Below are 19,744 nucleotides of genomic sequence, written 5' to 3' on the forward strand. Positions count from 1 at the left end.
ATGTGGGAACATAAGGCTGTGGGAACATAGGGCTGTGGAAACATGGGGCTGTGGGAACATAAGGCTGTGGGAACATTAGGCTGTGGGAACATTGGGCTGTGGGGACATTAGGCTCTGGGAACATAGGGCTGTGGGAACATAGGGAACATAGGGATGTGGGAACATAGGGATGTGGGAACATAAGGCTGTGGGAACATAGGGCTGTGGAAACATGGGGCTGTGGGAACATAAGGCTGTGGGAACATTAGGCTGTGGGAACATTGGGCTGTGGGGACATTAGGCTCTGGGAACATAAGACTGTGGAAACACAAGGCTGTGGGAAGATTAGGCAGTGGGAACATAGGGCTGTGGGAACATTAGGCTGTTGGAACATAGGGCTGTGGGAACATAAGGCTGTGGGAATATTAGGCTGGGGGGACATAGGGCTGTAGGAACATTAGGCTGTTGGAACATAGGGCTGTGGGAACATAAGGCTGTGGGAATATTAGGCTGTGGGAACATAGGGCTGTGGGAACATAAGGCTGTGGGAACATAGGGCAGTGGGAACATTAGGCTGTGGGAACATAGGGCTGTGGGAACATAAGGCTATGGGAACATAGGGCTTTGGGAATATAATGCAGTGGGAAAATAAGGCTGTGGGAACATTAGGCTCTGGGAACATAAAACTGTGGGAACATAGGGCTGTGGGAACATTAGGCTTTGGGAAAATAAGACTGTGGGAACATAGGGCTGTGGGAACATAAGGCTGTGGGAATATTAGGCTTTGGGAATATAATGCAGTGGAAACATAGGGCTGTGGGAACATAAGGCTCTGGTAACATTAAACTGTGGGAACATAGGGTTGTGGGAACATAAGGCTGTGGGAACATAGGGCTTTGGGAACATAAGGCTGTGGGAAGATTAGGCTGTGGGAAGATTAGGCTGTGGAAACATAGGGCTTTGGGAACATAGGCATGGAACCGTTTGATGACCCTTTGTTAGTGGTCAACAGTATGTATACGGTTATGTTACGTAATTATGTCACTTCAAATATAGAACAAAAACAAATTTAAAGTAAATTGCTGTTATGTGTCAAACAAACTAATTTTCACTTTAAAGACCATTCATTCTACTGACGTTGTACTGGACTGCATCTAATATTTTGTCCGCTTCATGGTTGAAGGACAAAAATTAAAAAACTGTGTAATGATACATATATCTTACATAAGTCTACAATCAAGAAACAAATAAAAAATAAATATGTTTCACCAATGATACACTCTGATAGACCTGGGGATCCCGGGTTTCATTAAATCATTTTTCTTATCTTTTATACATTTTTAATTTATTTTTACCATTGTCGTAGATTGTTTTTTAATATAGAATTTTCTTAGATTTTATTTTATTTCATTATTTTCTTAGATTTCTTTTCATTTTATAATTATCTTACATTTTATTTCATTTCATTGTTTTCTTAGATTTTATTTTATTTTTTATCATTTTCTTGGATTTTATTTTATTTCATTATTTTATTAGATTTAGCTTTACTAACTACAGAGGCCGATTTTTGCTCCGCCGCCCTACGTTACGTGAATCACAACGGCCTCAACCAAGAAAAAACGGGGGATGTGTATTTTTTCTTATCTTCATTTATTTATTTACAAACACTTACATTAAATGCTTACACCTTTACATGTTTTGAATATGTATAAGATGTAGTAATATAATGTATTAGTTTACATTCTACACAGATTAATTGAAGCTTTATCGATGTAGAATTCACATGTCCCCCTCCTCATACATGGTCCGTTCCTGTCCAGTTCGAAGCTCGACGCGGGAGGAAGTAGCTGTTGTGTTGCCGGTTGTTGTTGACATTTCTTGGGGTAGAAGAAGCTCCGCAGGTAGTCTACTAACAAACAAGCACGCCAAAATGCACTGCTATAGTCTGAGCTATATTTATATATAAGTAGCGGTCAGAAATGTTAAGCCACGTCCACTTTAGTTTTAATCTAATTGGTTGTTGTTATGAAACTGTAAGGTAGGCTTGTTAGCTAGCGGTAGCAATATAGAGTTTCAAGATGGACGGTGTAAAACGCCAGTTACTCTGCTTTAAACACTTAGATTTGCGAGTTTAGGTTGTTTTCTCGCCATTAAATTCTTAAAGAATACTTTTGTTCTACAGGATGGACATAACGACGTGTTTGAAGTCTCTGTTGCTGGCTATCCAGCAGTACAGAGACGTCAGGACAGCACAAAACGCAGCAAAACTACAAAAACAAGTGGAGGTGAGCGTCAAGAGAACTATAAGAACACAAACAAACATACCTTAGGCAGAGGGTTGGTGCCAGAGTTAACGGGTTTGAATATGTCAAGAAGGCTGGTAAATAGGAGGATAATTATTGGACATATTACGTGTCCAAAAATACAAATGTGAGATGAACAACTAGAATAAAATTGACTTGCAGTTATTTCTTTTTTTTTTAATGATTTCACCTAAAATGTTATGTTTATTTGACAAGAATCTTATTCTCCAAATCCATAATAGTCTGTAATTATCAATATCAGTGTCATCACCTTTTTATACAGTAAACACATAACTGCTTTTTAAAAGATTCCCCCATACAGCCACGGATCAGACCTTACATACCAAAATAATGTTTGACAAATACTGTATATTTCTGATTCCACATTCATCTCTGCTCTCCTCCTCTACAACACAAATGAACGGGGAGTTTCTTACACAGATGCTAATGATCAGCAGGCTTTAAAATAAGGGCTTCATATTTTCATATTCATCCATATCAATGACTCATGCATAAAGTAGTCCCATACACTGGGAGAAAAGGAAGATGGTGAGAAGAACTGGGGCTGAGTAGACTTTACATGAAGACCCTTAAAATGATGATTTACTAATATAACAGTTCAGTAAAATGATGATTTACTAATATAACAGTTCAATATTTGATGATTTACTAATATAACAGTTGAGTAAAATGATAATTTATTAATGTAACAGTTCAGTAAAATGATGATTTACTAATATAACAGTTCAGTAAATGATGATTTATTAATATAACACAAGCATGAAAATCACTCACCTTTCGGCGAAATTTGCCGTTTTGAAACCAAAATAGGTGACCTACTTGAATCGTGTAGATCCGATGAGAAAATATTTATTTATTTTTCAGACGCAAAATAAATCCTTATTTTGTGTCTGAAATCGGTCTGCATCTTTAATGTTTTAGTAGCATTCGGTTGGTTTCTCCGCTCTGTATTGTACTCACATATGCATGTTGTGTTTGTGTGTATTTGCAGGAGGTGTCAGGGCTTAAATGTGACCAGCTGCTGTCCTCGGGCCAGGTTCTGCCCTGTGAGTGTGTGAGTGGGCTGGTGGAGCTGGCTGGAAACCCAAACACCTCTCCAACTGTAACAAGCTCCATCATCTCCCTGCTGGCACAACTGGGTACATGCTGCACACATATGCACATAAACTATTCTGTCTTTGTTGTGGACCCTATAAGCCCACCTATTTGGTACCAACAAATTACTAGGGCTGCCCTTCAGCATGGATTTTTTGATGGTCGACCAGTGGTTGTCATTTAGAGCGATGGATGCATATACACCCCCCATTAACCCTCCGAAAAGAGAGGGAGAGAAAGAAAGAATGATATGTAGGTTAATTGAAAATCACATTGTGATTGTGAAAGTGACTTGGTTAAGTTTAATGTAATAATATTTTATTTAGTAATTTAAATTTGAGTAAATGGCATTTTGAGTTTGATATCTATTATTATTATAATTACAATTTATGGCACCTTGTGTGGATTACCTTAGATAGAAGGGAAATGTTTTCAGGGTAAATTTGTTTATTATAGAAATAGAATTTACGACATGCTAAGGATACATGTTATGTTTGAATATGAAATATTTTCTGGCTTTTACTGTTGGTGTTTATTATAGTTCAAATTGCACTATGTTATTGATAATAACTTAAAAGTTAGAGCTGTCATATGCAGAGCAGTTATTTTATTGTTGCCATGGTTACGAAAGACGTTTTTCTTATGCCCGTTTGTTTAGATATTTGTGCTGTCATTAAAGTAAATATAAACGGATCAATTCGACCCTCAATCATTTTACAACCAGAGCTTGGTTGACTATTTGGGGGCAGCCCTACAAATTACCTAGAAAGATGAGTGTAAAACGTTCTCATTTTCTTTGTATAATGAGCCTTGAAAGTAGAAAGCAACAGACAGAGCAGCGAGTGTGTGATTCCTGAGGTAGAAAACTGTACAGTTAGGCAGCTCTTTCTGAAACAAATATGTTTGTCTTTCTCCCCTCCCGTGTGCTCTCTTCTTCAGCATGTGATGATGGCAGTCGGGAGATTCTTCACAGCAGCTACAACCTCACCAGCACCCTGGCGTCCATCATCCACTGCCACAGCGCCACACCTGGAGAGCCCCTGGTACTGCAGGTAAGTCCGCCTCTTCAGGGTCCGTACACAACGTCATTCTCTTTGGTGTATAGCAGGGCTGCCCAATTCTACTCCTGGAGAGCTACTGTCCTGCATGTTTTAGGTTCTTCCCTAAACCTAAAACTAAAGCAGAGCAGACAGATGTTACTTGGCACAGGTTTCAATCAATTCTCTTATTTTTCCAAAAGAAACTGAATCAAAGCACAGTTCATGGTTGAGGAATAGTTTTGAACCTGTGGACGGTAAATTCAGTAAAATATTGTGTATCGTCCAGTGTTTGCAGGTGTTGCAGAAACTGACTTACAACACTCGCGTCTTCCAGTCTACAAACTACATCCATGAGCTCATCACTTTTCTCATCACCAATATGTAAGAACCACGTCTCCCAGTAGGATTGATTAAATTGAAGGATGTATTTTTGACATTCAACTAACCCTATCACATCCTAACTTTCTCCACAGCCAATCTCACAATGACGACATCGTTATGCCGTGCCTCGGCCTCATGGCCAACCTGTGTCGTGACAACCACTCAGTGCAGAGTCACATCAAGTCTCTGGTGAGTCTGAGTGTACGCAACGTGTGTGTGCGTGCGTGCGTGTGTGTGTGTGTTACTTTAACCCAAAAGGGATGTTCAGCTTCAGGAATCTCCTTTTTATTGTATTTATCTTATTATTTTATTTTATTTGCTTTTTTATTTTACAGTCTTTTTGCTGTCCTCAACTTTTTATCTGTCAGTGTAATTTTTCCTGTTCCTCTGTAATTTTTACTTAGTTGAAGCGTCCTATTCTTTATCTTGCCCTGTTGTGCACGGATTTCTGTGTTTTTTTTCTTTGCTCTAACTGTCAAAGCACTTTGAATACATTTGTTTTTAAAGGTGCTAAAGCTATTCAGGGATTACTACCAATATTGCAGTCTCAAAAAATGAATATCTGCTGAATGACAGAAAAATGTGTCTTTGGTGTATAAATGTGTGTTGAATAGTTAATTTAAGTAAATAAGTTTCCTTATAAGAGGCTTTGACACAAATGAACAAATAACAAAAAAAATCCTCTATAAATGCCTGGAAACAAAATCCATCTGTTGAGCAATAACTCAAGCGTTTGTTCAAAATCAACTAAACCTTTTTTAACACAACGTGACATCAACACAACATAAAGATGATCAGCTTGTGGCTGGTTTGAGACATCTTGAGTGCAAATGTGTGTTTGTGTATTCCTGTAGGACAACGTAAAACCATTCTACAGAACTCTGATCAACTTCCTGGCTCACAACAGTCTGACCGTGGTGGTCTTCACGTTGTCCATCCTGGCCAGCCTCACTCTGAATGAGAAGGTTGGAGAGAAGGTAGGTGGAACACACTGCATTTTCTTTACCAAAAACCAAAACAGCAGATAAAAACAAACAAAGGGATCATAAAACTCCAGAGGATTGCATAAATTATAAAAGATCTAAATGAAAAGCAACCTGTATACACATATTTTATACACAACAAATATTTCTCTTCAGGATATGTTTTTTTTTTTTTATCTCAAAGGCATAGACAACCGTTGGTTCCTTCTGTCTGATTGTTCCCTTTTTTTACTTCAGTTTTTATTTCCTCCAGAGATAAACGGATAAACCTGCACATTGATTTATGCCAGTCATGCTCATCTTCTCTGTTTCTGTTTGTGTTTTTCCTGAAGCTCTTTGATGCAAAGAACATCCACCAAACTTTCCAGCTTGTTTTCAACATCATTGTGAACGGTGACGGCACTCTGACGAGAAAATACTCTGTTGACCTTTTGGTTGACTTGTTGAAGAACCCCAAGATTGCAGATTACCTCACCAGGTACACGTACACATACATAAACATGCGTATATACACACACACACACACACACACACACACAGAGAGTGTTCACCTCAGTATCTGTTTCAAGGCTCCGTTGACCGTGAATTAAAACCAATTTTCCATTTCAAGGTATCAGCACTTCTCAGCGTGCGTGTCCCAAGTTTTAGGACTGCTGCAATCAAAAGACCCCGACTCTGCAGCAAAGGTGCACACGGCATTCTGCATGATACACATAATTCTGTACTGTTTATTACTTTATGTTACTTTGCCACTGCACAAATAAGCACTGAAACCAGCCCAGGTATCTAAATTGTGCCAGTTGCGTTGATGCAAACCATATTACAAGCCTCTAAAGTAACGTCTGACCTATTTGTGGTAATAGAGTCTTAATTTGCCTCGTATTAAATCAAAAGTAGAGCAGAGACAGGAAATAAGGGTAGGGACGAGGGGAACTCAAACCAGAGATGTTCTTATTTCACAGCCAGCATTTTAAAGCCATACCCTGTAAACACCAGCAGTACATTCTGATAAACGTAGGTTGCAGCACATTTCCCTCTCAATATCGCTTCACGCACAACCAGATTTCACTCCGCTCCACTCAACTCGCGATTGAAAAAGCTGCGTTGTATTTATTTATTTTTTATTTAACCTTTATTTAACCAGATAAATAACCCATTGAGATCAGGATCTCTTTTACAAGGGCGACCTGGCCAAGACGGCAGCAGCCCACATCATAAAAACATTACATGATGGAGAGACAATTTACAAACAATAAGTTAAAAGAATTTATCAAAAAAAAAAGAATTTTCAGGGGTGGTCATTGGCACAGTGGTTAGAGCAGTCACCCCATGTAAAGAGGCTGAAGGGCCTCGAGGCAGTGGCCGTGGGTTCGACTCCGACATGCGGCCCTTTGCTGCATATCTAATGACCAATTCCTGTCTGTCCTATATAATAAAGGCTTGAAAAACTACCAAAAATACTCTTTAAAAAAAAAAAATGTATCAGATGAACTGGACCTGCTGTGAGGGAGGGCTCATGCTCATGCTCCGCTCCACAACATGGTTTTTTATTTTAGTCTCTTAAAAAAGGCATGCGTAAAAAAAATTAATTTCAGTTCAAATATATTCTTTACCATTCTGTCAGACAACCCTTTCTTCCAGTTGAACATATTCTAAATATAGCTAAATATAAGAATACATGGGAAAGCATTCTGTAAACTACTTCAGCTGAAACTTCCAACTGAAGTAGTTTACAGAATGCTTTCCCATGTATTCTTATTTACAATGATTTATTATTAAGTATTGAAAAAGATTATTTATTCATTGTCATGATCAGTTAACCTGCCAAATCTTTTCTTGATTGAGCGTTTTGGACTGTAAAATATCAGGAAGTCGTCTTAATTTCATTAATCTTGCCGGCTGTTTGTTGTTTGCAGGTATTGGAGCTTCTCCTTGCCATGTGCAGAGTCTCAGGGCTGCGCTCCCTGCTGTGCGAGGTGGTTTTCAGACCGGCGGCACATAAACTCAGAGGAGCAGGCCGCAGGCAAGGGGCTGGACTGGATGGTAGACATAAAGCAGAGTCCGGGCTCGCCCTGGCGCAGTGGCTGAGCTCTCCTGTGGAGGGCGCCGAGTCCTGCTCGCTCCAGGCCCTGCAGCTGCTGAATGAGCTGCTGGAGGTAACGGCGGCACGACTGGGACACACGAGGCACTTAGGGTTTAGCCATATGTCGTGGGGGGGCAGCATGGTGTAGTGGTTTGACTAAATTGGCAAAAATCTCTGTTTTAGTTTTCCCAGCACCTCTAAACTCCTTTAAAGTGATTGTGTTTCTGTTTCTAGTCAAGCTTTTAAACCGCTCCAACATGATGAAGATGTTGAAACATTTTCATGTCTGTTCTCCTCTCTCCGTCTAGGAGGCGTTGGGAGCAGACAGCGTCTCTGAATGCGTGCTGAGCTTCGTAGAAATGTTGCTTCCTGTCCTGTCGGGGCTGCTGAGAGGCCTTGATCTCGCACAGGGGGATGCTCACATAAGAAAACACTGCCACCGCATCACACACGTCACCAGCCTGCTGCTCAATATCCTTCTATGTGTGTGTGTGAGCGAGTGAGCGAGCACAAGAGTGGTCATTTTCCCTAGCAGCTTATAGGATGTGTCTGTAAAGAGCTCAAACAATTACTCGACTTCTTTGTCTGTGTGTGTGCGTGTGTTTCTGTTTTTAATTTTCAAAGCCTTAACTCTCCTCCACTCCTGTGTGCAGAGGACTCTACCAGATCTCTGGTGTCCCGTCAGGTGAGCGCTCAGCTCTGCTTCTCGCAGGTTGAATCCCTCCTGTCCTGTTGTCATGGCAAAAGCCCCCTCACCTGCCACCCGCCCGGCTCTGACAGCGACCTCAGGTGAGTGTGTGGGAGCTGCAGTTCTGATTGAATTTTGAAGTATTTGCTTCGTCAAACAGCTACAATTCATTCCCTAATGCTGAACAGAAGAATGACATATATTAACTAGAAAATGTGTTTCCTGCGGAAAAGATGTGGGAATGCTCACTACACAGAAAAAAGTATGTTTGCAAAGAATATTCAAGAAGCGGAATATGTTCAAAAGTATAAAAAAAAGCTGAATATTTGAAAATAATTTTCAAAAGCGGAATATATACAAAAGTATGAAAAAGCTTAAAATTTGAAAAGAATATTAAAGAAGCTGAAATTGTGCAAAAGGCCAGCTCTGAGAGCCAATCAGAGGCCAGCTCTGTGAGAGCCAATCAGAGGCCAGCTCTGTGAGAGCCAATCAGAGGCCAGCTCTGTGAGAGCCAATCAGAGGCCAGCTCTGTGAGAGCCAATCAGAGGCCAGCTCTGTGAGAGACAATCAGAGGCCAGCTCTGAGAGACAATCAGAGGCCAGCTCTGAGAGACAATCAGAGGCCAGCTCTGTGAGAGCCAATCAGAGGCCAGCTCTGTGAGAGCCAATCAGAGACCAGCTCTGTGAGAGCCAATCAGAGGCCAACTCTGTGAGAGCCAATCAGAGGCCAACTCTGTGAGAGCCAATCAGAAGCCAGCTCTGTGAGAGCCAATCAGAGGCCAGCTCTGTGAGAGCCAATCTGAGGCCAGCCTTCAATTTAATTTCTGTAGCTGGAAATTTGTGAAAGTAGATACATTTCCCAGTGGAGTATGTTTAAGAGGATTTGAAAATTCTCTCCACCCACTTACATTATAAAAAAAAAGCTGAATAAATGAAAAGGTATGAAAGGTAGAAAAAAGCAACAGCACAAAAGAGCTTAAAAAGCTGAATATTTTGATAGTTGAATGGTTTTTGTAGCTTAAGCTATGTTGAAGTTGTGAAGAGACAAAAAACGTACGGAAGAATAATAATAATAAAAAAAACAATAAAGATTAGAATGGCAATAGTATAGTACCAATCAGTATTTATGATTATATACTATATATATATATACTTTCTCTTTGATAAAGCTTACAGCTAGGGCCTACAAGCCCGTAGCTATGTTGTTATTTTTAAGATGATTTTGTCAAAACAGATGTCTATCCTCCATAGAGCAAGTCATAGAGTGTGGTCTTTAACTACTCTGTAAAGTGTCCTGAGATAACTTTTGTTATGATTTGGCACTATAAATAAAATTGAATACGACCAAAACATTATCGGTTTTTATGATAATATACATTTTCTTTTTAACGGTGGGTTTTCTTGAACTTTAAATAAAATATAACAAAATAAAAGACTATAAATAAAACAAATATGATGTACAAAATGAATAGATCAAATATGTTGTAACTTTAATGCAAAGCCTACTGAAAGCTGCCCAAAATGTTTAATATCTCATCTCATCTCATCTTCAACCGCTTACCTGTGGTCGGGTCACGGGGGCAGCAGCTTTAGCAGGGGACCCCAAACTTCCCTTTCCCGGGCCACATTAACCAGCTCTAACTGGGGGATCCCGAGGCGTTCCCAGGCCAGTGTGGAGATATAATCTCTCCACCTGGTCCTGGGTCTTCCCTGAGGCCTCCTCCCAGCTGGACGTGCCTGGAACACCTCCCTAGGGAGGCGCCATGGGGGCATCCTTACCAGATGATCCTGAACCACCTCAACTGGCTCCTTTCAATGCAAAGGAGCAGCGGCTCTACTCCGAGTTCCTCACGGATGGCTGAACTTCTCACCCTATCTCTAAGGGAGACTCCAGCCCCCCTCCTGAGAAAACCCATTTCGGCCGCTTGTACCCGCGACCTCGTTCTTTCGGTCATGACCCAGCTTTTATGACCATAGGTGAGGGTAGGAACGAAGATTGCACTCAACCCAAGTGGTTCCTCCTGCGAGTGGTGGACCCACTGGATGGAGAGGAGGGAGGTGCCACGTTACTTTTTCGGGCTGTGCCCGGCTGGGCTCCGTGGCAAACCCGGCCACCATGCGCTCGCCGGCGAGCCCTCCCTCCGGGCAGTGTCTCTCTTCCTCTTCCTTGTTTGTCCATTGATTCTTTGTGAACCATTCTTAGTCCGGCCCCTCGCCTGAGACCACTCTGCCATGGGCGACCCTACCAGGAGCACTAGGCTCCAGACAACACAGCCCTCAGGTTCACAGGGACACACAAACCTCTCCATCACGATAAGGTGATGGTTCCCGGAAAGGTTTACATTACATTGCTATTGAATAAATAATAATAATTATAACAGAAAGAAATTAGATCAAAAATGTTTAAGTGCACTGTAACAACTTAATGAACACATTACTATTGAATATATAATAATAATTATAATAGAAAAACATTAGATCAAATATGTTGTAGTGCACTGTAACAACTTACTGAACACATTGCTATTGAATATATAATAATAATTTTAATAGAAAAAAATTTGATCAAATATGTTTTAGTGCACTGTAGCAACTTGTAACCACCTAGACATAATAACAATTAAAAGGCACAGTAGACTTTTATTTCAATAGTCTTGTTTTCATAATCGTTGGAATCCAAAATTGAAAATAAAATTTGATCAGTTTGTTTAATTTTCTCCCGTCTAGATGATTGTAATTCCCTCTTCTTTTGCCTCAAGTTAACTTTCTCTAAATCATTAACAGTTGGTTCCGAATGCCGGTGACGCACTTAAATCCCACCACTGACTTCCTGTAAACTTCAAAATAAACTACACAATCCTGTTGATGTCATATAAATCACTGCATCGCCTCGGCCCCCGGTTACATTTACAAACAGTTAAAATTTTGTGTTTCAGTCAGGTGTGTGCAGAAGCTCTGCTGACGACTCTGGAGTTAATGAGCAAACTGAGACAACAGGTGAAGGACATGGAGACCAGCTTCTACAGGATGCTACAGGTACACACACACACACACACACACACACACACACTTTTGCTGTTTCCTCTGGGACCTCTCTCTCTGTCTTCATTCTCTAGGACCAGAGGATCGTGACGCCCCTCTCTCTGGCCCTGACGTCCCACCACAGGGAGCGCGTTCAGACTGGACTCTCTCTGTTGTTCGAGGCCACGCCGCTCCCAGACTTCCCCTCTCTGGTGTGAGTCACTCGCTGGAAACACGTTTAAATGCTGTATAAAACAGCTCACTGATCAATTAATCTCTGAGCAAATGCATCTGTTACCATTAACACAACATGAAGTAGAGGGCACGGTGTGTAGAGACAGATTGATGCATCCGACTGATACTTAACATAATGTTTACTTATTCTTTCTTTAAATTATCAGCTGTTGAGTGATACCGAATGTGATGTTTATTGATTTGATTTGTATTTATTCTTTATTTAGATGATCAGCAATTGACTGATATTGAATGTGATGTTTATTTAGCTACTTATTTTTATTTGAACTTATTCTTTATTTAAATTATCAGTAGTTGACTCACACTATTTCTTTTTTGTTTGTTTTATTTTTTATTTTGTCAGTTTTCATTTCTATAATTGGTTGACAATGTCACAATCCACATTATAAAAAAACATTTTTTCCCTCCAGTTCAAAAATTCAATATGTCAGCCGCCATGTTGGTAATCAGAGAATTTTCTTTCCTTTTTCTCAATTCTCAACCCTCTTTTATTTGATTGATTTGCAGGATACTTTCACCTCTTCATGTCTTTAAAAATCCTTTAAATAAAACAGAGGAGGAAAAAAGTCTGCAAAATGCACGTAGACATTGATTTATTTACTGAGAGACAAAAATAGACTCATGTTACATTTTGCAAGTTAAATAACAACCAATATAAAGCTCTTAGTGTCTGTTTTCCACTCTCCATTAACCAAAAAAAACAAATGTATTTCTTTAGTCTGGGTGAAAGTATGGCCGCCAACAACGCCTATCGCCAGAGGGAGGCCGAGCTGTCCGTCAAACGTGTCGCTGTGCAGGATGTCCCACCCTCCAGCGTACTGGACTCCTCCAGTGGTTCCAGCAGGAGCGTCCACAGTCTGGTGGAGAAAATACAGAACGGGTTAGAGGTAAAGTGTTCAACCAACCTCAGATGTCTGTATCCAACATTTATTTTGAAATGTGCAGAGGACTGAAATATGTTTTTCTTCACTTTTCTAGATTTATGTTGATCTGAATGTGTTTAAAGCTGCAGGAAGACTAGAAATTATTATTTTTTAAATAACACAAATGAAAAAATAGTAGAAAATTGTGTAAATTAATACTTCTTTTTATCTAAGGCCCCAGAGGGTTTTATGAGACTCTGGAGGTGACGTACCACTCTGAATGAAAGTTTCAGTTGGATTTAAGGTGGCCCGTATGATTCACAATGTCAACTTAATTGAGAGAGAGGGAACATGCAGCAAAGAGCCACAGATCAGAATCGGTCAAAATCCAACCCGACCGCTGCAGCACTCATTTTAACAAGCCCAGGCAAAGGTGTGTATGCACAGAGGATTTTCTGTGCCGCGTTCTACGGCACCACTGGATAAAAGTGTCTACTTCGGCGTTTTGCTGTCTTGTCTGTACTACCACACATCACATCCCTCTGAGAGCTACATCGAATCAGCAACCAGGCTTCTCTCAGGGGAGAAAAACGGCCCTGCTCTGCCACAGGGTAAACAAACAGCCGCTTGAGTGACTCACATGCAAATTATTGGTGTTTGGGCTAGACAGACCCGCCTTATTCCGGGTATTAGACCCTAATAGAAACGCACTGATCAGATTATTTCTAGTGATTGACTGGATCATTTTATCTTTTCAGATTATTTCCATAAAACAGTTTGAGAGGAAAATCTCTCTCAAATGTACACAGCTTTGTTGTAAGGGGTCACAAACTGAACTACTGGTCTAAGTAATGAACACAGCTGTAAAAGCAACTAAAAACTTTCTTTACCTTCATTGTTCAGTAACTGTTTCACTGCTGTCCTTTTGTTGTTGTTGTTGTTTACAGCTGCAGGAGCAGGCTAAGGACTCGCATGTGTCGGAGATCATCGACGTTTACGAACAGAAGCTCTCTGCGTTTGCCGTGAGTATAATAAGTTTTTATATAAATTCATTTTTATTTTCGTGTCTGGTCATGTAGGCCGTGACCGATCCCATACAGAATTATACAAGCAAAAAAATATATATATATCTGTAGGGACTCTTCTCATGCTGCTGCAGAGGTTTTGTTATTTTGAACGCTATTAGTGGTTAAAAAAGACGTTTGAATGCCTTCACCGTAATGCCCCGAGCTAATCACTGTTAGCCACGTCGGCTGTTAGCAACTCTCAATGATTTCTCTGTTAATAGTTTATACACGAAAAAAACGTCTCGATGGTTTATTTGATGTATGTAAGTGCAGAAAAAGACCATGGGATGATTTTGTGTTGGAATTCCTCTTTAAGGATTAAATTCTTCTAAGGATTAAAGGATTAGAGTCTTTTCTTCTTTGTGTCTCCGTCAGTCGAAGGAAAGTCGTCTGCAGGACTTATTGGAGGCGAAGGCTCTCGCTCTTTCTCAGGCCGACCGTCTCATCGCTCAGTATCGCTTCCAGCGAGCTCAAGCTGAGGCCGAGGTGAGTTTTACAAACACACACACACACACACACACACACACACACACACACACACACACACACACACACACACACACACACACACACACACACACACACACACACACACACACACCAGAAATGTGAACGTGGCTGAATTTTAAAACACTAGGGGTAACAGACAGACTTTAGGAATCTTGTGTTGCACAGATATGATCTGTTCCTCAGTTTGACCTTATTATTGTTCCACTGTCATTACAGCTGAAACAATGAAAGTTGATTTATTAAACTGCTGATCGTTAGGAAATTAATACTTCTTTTTATCTATCTTCCTACTTGATTAGTTATTTGAGACACGTGAGGATTTACTTTTTTATTCCTGTTTTATGATTGTAAACTGAATGTCGTCAGGTTTTTGTATCACAAAACATTATAAAATTTGAAACGATAAGATAATATAATTCTAAATCCCATGGTGGGCACATTTCAAGGGGATACTTCAATGAAGAGGCATCAGTTAAAAAACAAACAAGATACAATAATAATAAATAAACTGTAAAAAATTAGGTCTAAATTACCTTTTAAGATTTTTGGCGGTTTTTCAAGCCTTTTATTATTAAGACAGACAGGAAATGGGGTGAGAGAGAGAGAGAGAGGGTGAGACATGCAGCAAAGGGCCGCAGGTCAGAGTCAAACCTGCGTCCACTTCCTCGAGGACCCTCAGCCTCTTTACATGGGGCGACTGCTCTAACCACTGTGCCACCAGCCGCCCCAAGTGTTTAACTTACTTTTAAATTGAAATAAAGAATTCCGTTTGGAGTAAAGGTGTCAGATTTAAACTGAGGCTGTTAGAGCAGAGATTATGATCATACCCACAGTTATCTTAATTAATCCTCATTGTTTTTTAATGTGACGTAGAAACGGCTGAAACGTTGTCATCGCTCTGCGTCTGTGTGTGCAGGCCTGTAAACTCGGCTGTCTGCTGAAGGAGGCGGAGCGTCGTCGTGAGGATCTGCAGGGCGAGCTGAGCAGCCAGGTGCTGGAGGTGGAGCGCTGTAAGGCCGACATGGAGGAACTGCTGCAGCACAACGCCCGGCTGCAGCAGGACTCGGAGGAACACCAGGCCCTCAAAGGAGCCTACAACTCCCTGCTCAACAGGTCTGAGGCAGGACGGATCCAGGAAACAGATTCATGTGTACAGGTTTGATTGTGTAACAAGTACATCTCTTGTTTAGGTTGAGCGAAAACGAGCGGCTGCTGAAGGAGCTGCAGGCGGCTCACATCTCGCTCACCAAAGAGCACAGCGCTCTGAGGAAGAACCAGGAGGCGTTGCAGCTGCAGCACGAAAAGTATTCCACACACACATCTGCATGTTGAAGCAAACTCTTCAGTCGAAGGTTCAGAGAGCAGCTCTCTCTAAACTCTGTCTGTGTGTCTCAGGATGGCGTCGGTTCTGGAGGAGAGAGAGGAGGAGATCAGAAGCCTCCGTTCAGATGTACAGCAGAAGAACAGCGACATCACAGGTCGGTCAGATTCAAGATGTAAAATCTGTGTGCAGACCTGTCTGAATAAGTTAGAGCTGCCAGCCGTTCTTTAGAGTGCAGATTTATTTTTTATCTTCTGTACAGAAAGAAGGAACACTCCATATTTTCTGCCATTTCTGCATGAAAAATAACTTTAGCGATAAATCAAGTATCCAAAAAGTTGGAGATTATTTTTCTGTTGATGGACTTATCATGGCAACTCTAACTGGCAACGGAATAAAAGCAACTAAGGATTATTTTCATCTGTTGATTATTTTCTTGATTCATCATTTTGTTCATAAAATGTGAGAAAATAGTGCAATACTTTCTGAAAGCTAAACACGATGTCTTGTTTTGTCAGTTATTCTTCTACTTCTTGTGTCTTTCTTTCATTTGCATTCTTAGAAATATGGCTTTTGTTGATCCAGTTGTATCACTGCAGTAATCACGTTGGTGCGGTCGGACCATAGGTTTGATCGAGAGGGTTCCTGCAGGTTCTTTCCCCCAGAAACTGGAGCAGATTTTTGGGGACAAATCCCGTTTAAATCTCAGGACCTGAATTCTCTGCGTCCAACCCCTAATCATCTGCTTCCCTAAATGCTTCTGTCTTGTTTCCCGTTAAGGTCTGCGAGGAGAACTGCTGGCGGAGGAGGAGAAGGTGAAGGAGAAGGATCAGGAGAGGAGAGATCTGGAGGACACTGTGGACGTCCTGAGGAAGGAGCTGAACAAGACGGAGCAGGCGAGGAAGGACGCCAGCATCAAGGTGACGAAGACGAGAAAGTCTGGGCACAGATAATTTACATCAACACCACCACAAGTGTCTGTTTAGAAGTGTGTGTTATGTTTGATTCCCTGTAGTTGGTTCAGATTTAGTTCTTTTTCATCACAAACTTCACCACAGTTCATGTTTTAATGCAGCTTTAATCTGTTATTTAATTCTTGATTTGAATTATTTACTTAGAAGTTTAGAAAATCCTCTTTAACAGGTTGCTAAAACTCTCACTGATTAATTGTTTTAAGCCTGTTTTAAAAAGCAAATATGCCAAAGAAATCACTGGTTTTAGCTGCTCACATGTAGATATTTAATAGATTTCTGTTTCTTTAATAATTGTTGGACAGAAGAAGCATTTTGAATACATCCACTTGGGCTTTAGGAAGTAATTACAGGCATGTTTAAAACAACTTTATGCCATTTTATAGACTAAACTAATAATGACCATAATCCTTATTATTAGCCCTTTAAATGAAGAATGAATTGTTAAAATTAAGTGAAAAGCATAACATTTTACAAGTGTTTATTTTTAACTGTGGAAAACCCTGACCGGGCTTTAATTTGATTGAAAACAAGTAAATATTTCTGATAACAAAACAAACAAATATAGCCGTGTTACAGACTGTAAGTGTTCCATGGAACAGTCGGATAAAAGGTAAAGTTACAGGAGTAAACACTCCAAACTCTCCATTCTATTGAAGTGATATCAATTAAATCTTTATTGGTCCAAATGAGAAATGTATCCAATCTGACTTATTTATCACTAATACACAATAAAACACAAACAGAGAGTGTTGAAAACAGGTGAAAACAAATAAAAACAGGTAAAAACTTTAAATAGGAACAAGTCTCATTTCATTCCTTCTTTATTCAGGGTTCCTGTGGATTCTTGAAAAGTCTTAAAAGGCATTGAATTCATCAATATAAAACCAAGTCCTTTCAAAGGTCTTAAAAATGTTAAAACTTTTTTGTGTAATCGGTCTCAAATAGAAAAGTTTTGCCTCTCGTTATAACATAACACAGATCACGATAGTGGAACCAACAAAACAAACTTTTTTATTTTTGTTTATCGTGAAATTGGTCTTATAGCTATGGTTTTCATTCTGAAAATCAGTTAAGCCTCTGAGACGGATTTGAAAAGGGCAGCCCGCCCCCCCAACCAAACCTCTCTCCTCAGTGTTCCACAATTCCTCCCCCCGAGCTCGTTCCACCCTCCCTCGCCTCCTAACAACACATCCTCTCTGGCAGAGAAATTTAATGTTAGTTTACAATGCTAAAAACACATGAACGGGGAGTTCATAGTCATAAGCCAGTATTTGCACAGACTTATGGTGGCTGTTTATGTAACATCTACCACAATAAAACACAAAAATGACCCGTTCAACAAAAAGTCTGCTGTCTCAGCATCTGTTTTCATTCCCAAATCCTGGCGTAGCATTCTCCACGGTCAAAGGAATATCTGATGTTGACTCCCCTTTGGTTCCTGTGTAGGTCACATTTCCTTTCCTGGTCGACCTACGTTTTGTAAATAATAGTAAAAATAAATAAAGTAATTCAATTAAAAAAAAAAATTAAGAGCCAGCAGTGGGTTCCAGGTTTTGTGGAATGCTGTCAAAGCTCCCCTCTGTGAAAATCTTAACTTCTCTAACTATAGACATTGCAAAATTTCACGGATCCAATTCCAAGTCGGTGGAGAAATGTTTCCATTTAAGGAGAATTTTACTTCTGGCGAGCAGGGTGGTAAAGGCCACAACACGTTGTGTAGTAATGGGCAGAATTTTAGACGGAGGAGCCCAAAAAGAGCAGTCAGGGGATTGGTTTCCAAATTTGTGTTAAGAGCCTGTTCCAGGGTTTGAGTTTTTGAGTTGAATTTTAGAGATCGTCCAGAAGCACTAGCTGGAAGCACTAGCTGTGGGCCTGCTGTGCCAGGATCTCCCTGCCTTATCTCCCTTCTCAAAAAAGCTTTGTTTGGATTGTCGCAGCTGTCTCACCACTACGCTTGTCATCAAGAGGCTGTGTTCCGTATGTAGTAGTAGCCATTTCTTATATAGACATGTTTTCTTTTATCTGCACAAAAGTTAGGAGACAAATCCCATTTTGACTCAAAGCTGCGGACGCGGTTTCCTGTTTTTGTCCAGGCGTCGTCTCTGGAGCTGCAGAAGAGTCAGCTAGAGACGAAGCTGAAGCAGAAAGAGGACGAGCTGAGCAAACACTCGTCCATGATCGCTATGATCCATAGCCTGAGCAGCGGCAAGCTGAAGAACGACGTCAACCTGTCGCTGTGAGGGAGCGCACGCCAACGCAACATGAGTGACAGGAATATGGATCTGGGTTTTTTAAACTAAAGACTAAACGTGTATTTTTTAAAGTCTTTCTGTTTTTATTGTTTGATAAATAAATGATGGAAACTAAACCCAGATCAAATGTATGTTTTTATTGAATTAGAGCTGATATAATATTCAAATTAAATGAGTGTAGGTTATGTTTTAATTGGAGCAGGATTTTTTATAAAATACATGTATGTTTACAGTGTTCTGATTGAATCCTATATGATATTTTAACTTTATTTTTTACACCTGAAAGGACAAATAAACTCAAATAATCCACATGTACCTGCCGCTGTGATATTAAACAATATTAGTTTTTTTAAATTTTCTTTCTAACCTTGTGATCAACCTCCTGCTGATTCTGAATATATATCCAGGAGTTTGAAGTCCTTTATGTAAAGTAATGATGACGTCAAGAGTTGTTTTTCATGTTCAGTGAGTTGGATTTTTACACATTTAGTAAATAAACAGAGAAGATGAACTTTATAGGTGAGGCATGATACAAAGTTTGACCCTGAAAAAGTCCCATAAACTGTAAATGTTTTTTCACTTCCATATAAGATCTATTTAATATGAGTGATGAAATATACATCTATCATTAGACATCATTTTTTCATGCACTGGTTATGATTTGAGCTGTTTTGCATCTATAACATTTAGGTGTTTATTTAACTTCACTCTGTCTGTTGGTTTTTGTAAATATCTGCTAAATTCCCCAACAGTTGACGTTCGATAATGAAGGTTTTTACAGAGAGTTTTGTTCATATGTCTTTCACAGCCTCATTTAGACAAGAGTTATTCATAAAAACATGCAGAAAATCTCTGATTTATGGAGTCATAACAAGAGACATCTGTAAAAACACTTGACTCTAATTTTTC

At 40.1% G+C, this 19,744-nt stretch overlaps 1 protein-coding gene across 1 annotated transcript; it reads left to right on the plus strand.

Moving 5' to 3' along the window:
• Nucleotides 1-2,162: 2,162 nt before the first annotated feature.
• Nucleotides 2,163-19,027, plus strand: cip2a (cellular inhibitor of PP2A; the record flags this gene model as incomplete). The annotated part of the gene is given in 21 exon segments (XM_083936385.1): nt 2,163-2,264; nt 3,295-3,442; nt 4,338-4,450; nt 4,725-4,819; nt 4,912-5,008; nt 5,674-5,796; nt 6,135-6,280; nt 6,413-6,488; nt 7,719-7,958; nt 8,194-8,367; nt 8,541-8,674; nt 11,509-11,608; nt 11,689-11,807; nt 12,567-12,735; nt 13,659-13,733; nt 14,154-14,264; nt 15,205-15,401; nt 15,479-15,592; nt 15,684-15,766; nt 16,390-16,529; nt 18,677-19,027. Coding segments are annotated over 21 exon segments (2,703 nt in total). The 3' UTR covers nt 18,824-19,027.
• Nucleotides 19,028-19,744: the final 717 nt, after the last annotated feature.

Source organism: Echiichthys vipera (assembly GCF_963691815.1).
Source record: "Echiichthys vipera genome assembly, chromosome: 21".
NCBI lineage: Eukaryota > Metazoa > Chordata > Actinopteri > Perciformes > Trachinidae > Echiichthys > Echiichthys vipera.